The sequence below is a fragment of the Anabas testudineus genome, chromosome 4, assembly GCF_900324465.2.
Source record: "Anabas testudineus chromosome 4, fAnaTes1.2, whole genome shotgun sequence".
Classification (NCBI taxonomy): Eukaryota; Metazoa; Chordata; class Actinopteri; order Anabantiformes; family Anabantidae; genus Anabas; species Anabas testudineus.
Genome location: NC_046613.1, coordinates 6,070,390 through 6,078,859, shown reverse-complemented (window position 1 = coordinate 6,078,859; position 8,470 = coordinate 6,070,390). Strand labels below are relative to the sequence as shown.

General features: G+C 44.2%; 1 protein-coding gene across 1 annotated transcript; it reads left to right on the top strand.

Annotated features, from left to right (window-relative positions):
- Positions 1-740: 740 nt before the first annotated feature.
- LOC113152388 (retinoic acid-induced protein 2) lies at positions 741-8,051 on the top strand. The gene is given in 3 exon segments (XM_026345613.1): positions 741-886; positions 5,639-6,497; positions 6,499-8,051. Coding segments are annotated over 2 exon segments (1,650 nt in total). The 5' UTR covers positions 741-886; positions 5,639-5,714; the 3' UTR covers positions 7,366-8,051.
- Positions 8,052-8,470: the final 419 nt, after the last annotated feature.

Below are 8,470 nucleotides of genomic sequence, written 5' to 3'. Positions count from 1 at the left end.
ACTAGGCTGATAGTCTTTGAATACTACAGGATAATGTTTAAAATATAAGAATGAAATATTACCTAAATGCTTTCCAGCAGTCAGAGATCACACATTACATTATATTACTATATAATTTATGGTGTATGTGGTTAGGATTATTTTTGTCACTTAGGGAAAACTGTTTAGTTAGAATATGTGAGACTGCTCCATACCATGCACACCAATATGAATACTGAGGATCTAATGAAATACTGAGGATCTTGAAATATAATATATTGCAGCTGATTAAATATGATATAATAATGGAATAGCAATAATAACAATAATAATGAATTGTGAAATTTGGTCCATTATTTTATTCTTCATATAATGCAATCTGATCATGAACTAGCCGGTAGAAACTTCTTGACATATGGCTTCTATGTTAAAGGATTTTAGTTTACACTAGAAATTAAAATCATATAATGAAAGTTGTATCTATTATATTTAGATTTCTCTACAATGAGAACAAAAGTAACAACTGTCTTCAACCAAACCTCATTGAGATTCTTTTGATTTTACGCACTTGGCCCACAGAGCACGGAAGAGAAGCTGTTGTTGTTGTTGTTGTTGTTGTTGTGTGTTGCTGATGTTTTTACTTTTTGTCATCATTAAGTCGTTTAATGTCTGTGTTTGTCTTTTTTTTCCATCTGTCCCTGTGTGAGGAGGAGGGGGAGGAGGGGGAGGACCCGCTGACGATGCTGCGTGCGCAGCTTCAGTCTGGAGTCGCTACGACGGCACCGCAATAAGGAGAGATAAATAGCAGCGTTATCTATTTATTTCCAAGTATTACGGCTTTGGTTCACTGATAATTCAGAGACGGTGCGGGGTTGGAGGGCTGCTGATGCCTTCGTCTGCTTGAAAGGTGAGTAAACGCTGCCGTTTGCGGCCAAATTGGATTTTTTTTTTAATGGAAGAATTACATTAAAGCAGATGAGGCAGGGTGAGCCAAGGCTCAAGGATTTGTGCGTAGTCTGAACGCTAACGTTTTATTGTTTTAACATGTAAATGTGGATTAATTAGGAATGATTCATCTAGTGGCGGAGTCTCGGTGGATAACGCGTTCAAACGTGTGGTGTTTGTTTGTTTGTTTTATTTTTATTGGCTCAGTTTAAAGCCAGTGTGCGCAGCTAGCTCGCGTCGTGAATTAGCGTCACAGTCCGCCGTCGCTAGCTCGTTTGAAATCTCGTCCAGCTGAGGGGAAAGTTCAGAGGGAGCAGGTCATGACTGAGACGAGGAGCCGTGTCTCTGTCTCTGTCTCTCTCTCTGTCTCTCTCTCTTCTTTTTTTTTTCTTGCTGTCTTCATGGCACGTTACTGCCGTGCGGTGCGTGGAGACGTGCGCACACACGGCGCGCAGCCTCCCCGCTCTCCATGGCGCAGATCCGTCTGTCTGGGAGGACGGGAGCGATGTCTGTGGGGAAATAGACATGTCGCCGGTGGAGAAATCGGGAGAACAGCCTCAGCTGAACCCGCTGTGTCCCCCCTCAGGGCTTGTTGTAACAGCCTCGGCTTTAACAGCCTGGACATTTGCTTATACTGGTGATCTGTCACATCCAGTGACGGAACTGCTCTTTAAACCGTTTTAACAATGGGATAAATGTCTCGCAAGTGCGAGTATCGTATGGATCCTGTGTCTAAACAGCTCTATTCAGTCTGCTTTCTGCAAACATCTATTAACTAAACAGTACTTGACTTTATGGTGTAAGCCCTGAGTATGAAGAGAGAGAGAGAGTGGTTAAATATCCTCACTGTTTGAGCAGGGACTATTCCCATTATATTAATTAGAAATGGTAAATTATTCATCAAATTTGACTATTACTGTGGCACATAGGAGATCAGCTGGAGGCATAGCTGCCTGAATAAAAGATAATCGCCACTGATGTCAGAGCAGCATGCATCAGATCAAGGATGTGGAGCTCATGATGAGGCTCCTGTGTGTCTCTCTAATTAGATGTAATTGGCTATTGGAGCGGGAGGGGTGTTGAGGGCGATGACCTTTAGATCATCAGCCATGTTCCATCCATCCCTGGTGCTTTGTTCCCTCTGGTTTAAACTCTAAATCAAAGCCTTAACCAGGAAGGAGTGAGGAAGGAGAGCAGTCTGTGTAATGTATTTGGACTGCAGCGCAGTTTAATGCAGTTAAAGTTAAGGCGTTGCTGTTTTGTCTCAGCTATTGACTTAGTATGGCGTACATTCCATCAATGAGGCAAGGAAATGTGGAAATCATTACAGTAACGGGGACAGGGGAGGGATTTCATTTGGCTCACTCTTAGGTCTCTTCTTGCCTATTTACTCAATTAGCTGTTACTGGCTAGTGAACACAAACGTCTTACAGATGATGTGCCGGACACACTCGCTCGGTGACGAGATTACAGGTTTGTTTGTGTTGCGTGTTTCTCACATTAGCTCATCTATAGTAGAAACTGCATTACACTGGCTTTATTTTTAACAGTGTAATCTAGACTCTGCCACCATGTGGATTTCTACATGTAGGATGTGATAAGTTTAACTCGGATTCACTTCTTGCAGTCCTCAGACCCTGTTGCCTGAACGTGTGCACGAGAACAGCTTTATTCTGATGCATTCAGGCTGTTAAAGAGGTGTTAGATATAGCCGGAGGAGCTGGTAGCAGTTCATCTTTTCTGTTTGGCCACAAAGACGTGGATTATATACAGTTAGGTCGGCTTTAATATAAACACGTGGGTTTCACTGACTTGTGGCACATGTGCAAAAATCAAGGAGGTTCTTTGACCTTCCCTGTCTGTGATAACACAGAGACAAAGAGGAGTCACAGATAGTGTCACAGTCAGATAATGGAACAGGAAAAAAACAGAGATGGACATGGTCTCTGTGTACTTTGGCTAACTCTAGATTTTTCTGGTTTAACTTCCTTCTGCAGAGTTTGACATTGTACTCACATGATTCAGTTGAGGAGGAGGTGAAGCAGTGAGCTGTGAACTGCTGTGCTTGCTGGCAGGAGGAGGTAGGGGGGTGGGGTTGACCAACTACATGTCACCCTGGCTGTGATTACTGCCTAACATCAGGTCACCTGATCTGCAGGCTCAGAGACATAGCCCATTGTACTATTTTTATTTCCTCTCAAAAAATATGAAACTGATGCACAAAATGTTTTTTCATCCTCACTCGAGTTTATCATGTAGTGTATTTCCTCACGTTGGGACACGAAGGGTTAAACCATTACAGTCTGTGACAACAAGAAAGACCTCTTTCAGATTGGACAGCGAGGCTTTATCATGTCACAGACCTCATGACCGTGTTATCAAGCAGGAAATGTCTTGCGTCAAACTTCCTGTGAGTAAGACGGATGCATCAAAATGGTGGAAAAGTAGAATAGATCCAAATTTCCTATTCACAGTCTTAATATAGGACACTAGATCCAATTTTCCATTTTTTAGAGAAAGGAATAGAAAAAATTTGAGGTACTAACGATAATAGTACTACTAAGTACTTTCATCTGGTCCAAGATCCCATGACTGGGACTTGAGGACAAAGCAGCATGTGTGGTGCATACAGTAAGTCCATCACATGCGGATAGACAACCATGATCTGCAGCCTCTTCACTCAGAGGACTGGGATCTTCCTCTTTGAACTCCTAAATTCTCAACAACTCCACACATTGTTGGGAAAAGAAGCACAGAAGCTTCGAGCCATAAAGACTTACGCATTTTCACGGGGTTCATGGTTTTGTATTATCAAGATGCATGCACTTCCCAGAGCTTTCCCACATGCGAAACAGCAACAAGGTTATCAGCCGCTCGTCTGGTTGTAAAATCCTCCGTGTAATCCATCAGAGCCCCATTACGATGTCTCATCTATGCTACAATATAAAACAGCCTGGGGGGATAGAGGGCTCCTCACGCTACTCGCTGAGGTAACCCAACACCACATGAAGGCTGCACAGGGAAAAAAAAAAGTGTCATGCTTTTGCTAGAAAATTGGAACTGCATGTGCACATTTAATTGAGTTTTACACTTAGAAGCTACGCCGTACTTTGTTTTAGGTTATTGGAAGTTTCCCCCATTCCCAAGACTTGAACGTATTTATCTTTTAGTGCTCGGGTCAATATGAATAATTGATTCTGCTGACATTGGATGCATGTGGGCACCCAAGGGGCGTTTTTATCACTTTTGGTTGGATGAGAGTTGACAGCCAGTATAGGCAGGACATGTGTTGTGCGGAGGTGTCATGTAGTGAAGAGGAAAGAAACACACAGAGGGTTTATAAAGATAAACTAACAGCTACTGGGATAGTGGTCTAGGATGACAAGGTGGCTAGGTACATGGATGGATGGTCGACCAGTTACCAGCTACATCTCTTCCTGTGTAACCCTGTCTGTAGTTGTAGCTACAGCGTCCTTGCAATTGAACAGCTTTATGTGGCTTATTATCCCGGGCTTAACCTTTTCAGCTGAAGTCCTAAACCACAGGCACCGTGTGGAGGAGGGGAGGAATGGATTGATAGCCATATGCAAAAGAACAGCTTATAGTATGCCTGTAATCAGGAAAACACAAGCACCATAATGTAGTCTGTTACTCCTCAGTATGACTGGTTGTGTAAAATCAATGATAAGACAAGAATCACATGAATGTGGTTTTGTCTTGGTTGGTTTCATTCAGGCCTGCAAAATATACTTCATTTTCCTCAAATTGCATTAGCTTATTATCACTTAAGACAAAGACAAGCAGCAGATTTTTACCTACTAGCTTGAAACAGAAGGTGTTCATTATCCAAACGGCTGTTTTAAGAGAGTTATTGACTAATTGTAATATGATACTTTAACTGGCATATGTTACCTTGGGAAATAGAAATTGTTCAATTATCTGTTGTAGATGAAGCAACTTTGTTTGTATTAATACTAATGATGATAATGATAATGAGCCAATTCAACATGTTCCAAAAAAGACATCTTAGTTTCTGCTTAGCTGCTCGGCCGGACTAGACTGTGGAGTATACATATTGCCAGCTTCCGGTACTGTTTTCCAATGCCTTTGCTGTTGCTCGGCTGTGGTGATACATGATGGATATCAATAGTAGCAGCCAATAATGCACTTTAATTGCAGAATTAATTTTTCATCCTGGACAATCTACTGACACTGGGTAAATATGGATTATTTAAAGAGTCACTCCACCAAATGTACATGTTAATATCAGTTTACAGGGAAGTTCCTCTGAGGACATGAAAACGTGTTTTATAATCTGCGCTGTGGCTCTGTCTGAGAAAATGACCTTCATGATGTCACAGTGATGTCATCAGAGTCATTGGGTGTTAAGACGACAATTTGTGCAAGTGGTGGTTATAAAATGTTGTTTTCCAGACAGGGGAGACCTGACAAATTTGTTTTCTGTTGCATTGTGGGAAATATAGGACCAGCACTTTTGAAGCTATAACCACACTAGAGAGTAAAAGATAATTTATCGTCTTTTAGTGCAATAATAAGCCACTGGAGAGAATTTGTCTAGTAATTATAAAAATGATTATAACTGTTTGTTATGTTACGTGTAAAATAACATACCTAGTTTTTCTGTATTAGAAATATCCTGAGCTGTACTGGAGACGACGTGGGGCATTAAACATTCTGTTTTCCTGTGTTTCAGGGCTGCCCAGAGGAATTATGGATGAGACCTGTCACTAGCACTTGATAAAGATCTGATTGACCCTTCAAGCTGAATTATGGAGGGTAGTGATGATGTGTCTGTCACCATTACTCAACCCCAGACTGATGTGCGCAGTGCTGAGGTGGGAGGAGGAGGAGAAATCAGCAGCAAAGTGGAAGATGGTGTAACGCCACTCGTTCCTGCTGTTTCCTGTGATGACACGTCAGGGCTGAACAAAGGAGAGCCTTCTGTGCCGTCAGTGGTGAGTCCCACCACTGAAACTCCGGGAGGTGTGGCGCTCAAAGTAGCCACAACTGTACTGCACCCAGTGTGTCTGGGGGAGAGCCCACTGATGCTGCCCATTCACCTCCAGATGGCCGGAGCAGCCGGGCCTCAGCTCGGCCAAATGGGAGCAGCACCTTATCTGATAACAAGCCAAAGCCCGGTATCACTCCCCCTGGTCCTGGATCAGCAGGTCATCCAGCACATGAGCCCCTCTGTGATTCCTCAGACTACTAACTGTCCTCAGTTACCGCTCCAGAGCAACGTCTTATGTCAGAATCCTTTGACGTTTGGTTTACCTCCTGCTGTGGACCAGAAGTCAGCAGGACAAGCTCAGGATGCTAACCTGCTCTCGCTTCTGCAGAATCCAGCTTTTGCAGCCATCTTGCAGGACCTCTTCCCTTCTCAAGCGGGTTCATCGACCTGTCAGTCGCCAGGTTCGACCTTCTTCCCTCTCCCTCACCTCACACCGCCCTACACTTCCCCTCTGGCCCCATTAGTGCCCCCTGCCACACTTCTAGTCCCCTACCCGGTCATCATCCCTCTGCCAGTGCCTCTGCCCGTCCCTCTGCCCATTCCCCATCCCTGTCCCTCAGACTGAGGACTCAAAGGGGAACATGCCAAAACCAGTTTGCAGTGTGAGTAAGAGCACTCAGACTTCTCCAAAAGATACTACCTCTCCTTCTTTGTCTTCAAGCAGATGCACGCCACTGTTCCAGCCACAAAATGTGTCCCCATCCTCGCTTCCTCTAGATGAAGGACAGGCTTTAGACCTTTCCGTCAGGGCATGTCCAGTTCAACCAAAACAGGAATACCCCAACCCACAGCAGGACAGTGTGCTTGACTTGTCAGTGCCTGGTGTGAGGAAAAAGTGTGTTCAGTCATGTAGCTCCAGCGGCTCACCAGGACGCAACAGAGAATTAGCTTTTCAGTCAGGTCAAGATGCTAGTGCTGCTTCTTTGTCTCTAGGTGTTGAGTGCACTCAGAGTTTAGATTCCAAACTCCTGGGCAGTCTGGCTTCACTGGAGTTTAGCCGACAGCACAAGTGGGTGGTTGACAGCAGTGCTGGTGGGTCTAGCTCTCTGGGTCAGGAGGCGTCTCTCAGCAGAGCCGGAAACCTGGAAATAGTCAGCACCTCACAGACGGCCAAGGTCATTGTCTCTGTGAAGGACGCTATCCCTGCCATCCTCTGCGGCAAGATCAAAGGCCTCTCAGGAGTCTCCACCAAGAACTTCTCCATCAAACGGGACGGCAGCCAGGGGACGTCTCTGCAGCAGCTGTACAGAGTGCCGTCGGCGTCCCAGGGGGAGCAGCACGACCCCAACGACCCTCTCAAAAAGGTCCCTAAAAACAGAGCTATCAAACTGAAGAAGGTCAGCTCGCAGGAGATCCACTTCCTTCCCATTAAGAAACAGAGACTTGCAGCGCTGCTTCCCAGGAAGTGAGAGTGCACAGGGGAGGGGGCTACTTGCTGGACCGCTCTCTGGTAATCCCTCCGGAGTGAGTAACATAAAACACATGTGGGGACATAATGTAATCAAACTCATACACTTATATTTCCAATCAAAGCGCAGAGTTTAGCTCAGAACATTGCTAAATCTGAGGCTCGTAAAAGTCGGACAGGGTGACACAGAAGTAGAAATGTTTTCCATTGGAGCTTTCTCAAGCGCTTTTTCTAATGCACTACTCCGCAGTGTTACACTAAACCAGAGATGTTTTTTTTGTGTATGGCAGCTTAATGGGCTCTCCATGTGGCTTTGGAGATTGTCTTTATAAATCGGAGATGCTGAGGAACATTTTCTTGACTTTCTAATTACAGAAGACAAGTGGCTTTTATTTTTCCATTTTAGGTCCATGGTTTGTTTCCACATGTATTTTTTCTTTAAGTGCACTGAATCCCTAAATAAGATGATAGTTGAGCTCCTCACTGTTCGGGGCACAGCAGCACGTACAGGCAGGATGTGATTGAGACTGTTAAAATGGACATTCCCATAGTCCTCAGTAGCTCGCCGGATCGTAGGGGTTGAGCATGACAAGCTAATAATGACTTGGCACGGCCGATGCCACAGCTTCATTAAAACGAATGTTGGCAGCAGCCATCAGTCACAACAAAAGACATTTGTATTGTGTTTAACATCAGGGAAAAAGGGGGATTTCTTATCGTTTTAACATTCAAACAACTTTCTACAGCCCTGTCCAAGTATAACTGAAGTATTTCTAAAGAGCGCTATTCTTGGCTGAGTTGGCCTCACAGAAAGTGAGGAAAACACTATAACCCCCTGCTGTTTCCATTAATAAATAAATCCTCCTTTAAAATGTGAAGGGAAGATGAAGTTGAAGGGGGCGAGAAATAATGTGTGATTATTAGAATGAGTCGTGGGCATTCCCCTCCTCCCTCCTCTTTCAAACACATCGGTGTAAACATTCATTTGAAGCAGTTTGGTGTCATTTTGTGTTGTTTCGTGGAGCCTTGTATTTTCTCTCCTGTGGGTGTGATGGGTTGTGCATGTGAGAGTATTGTTGTGTGTGCGTTTATTTATCCTGTTGAGT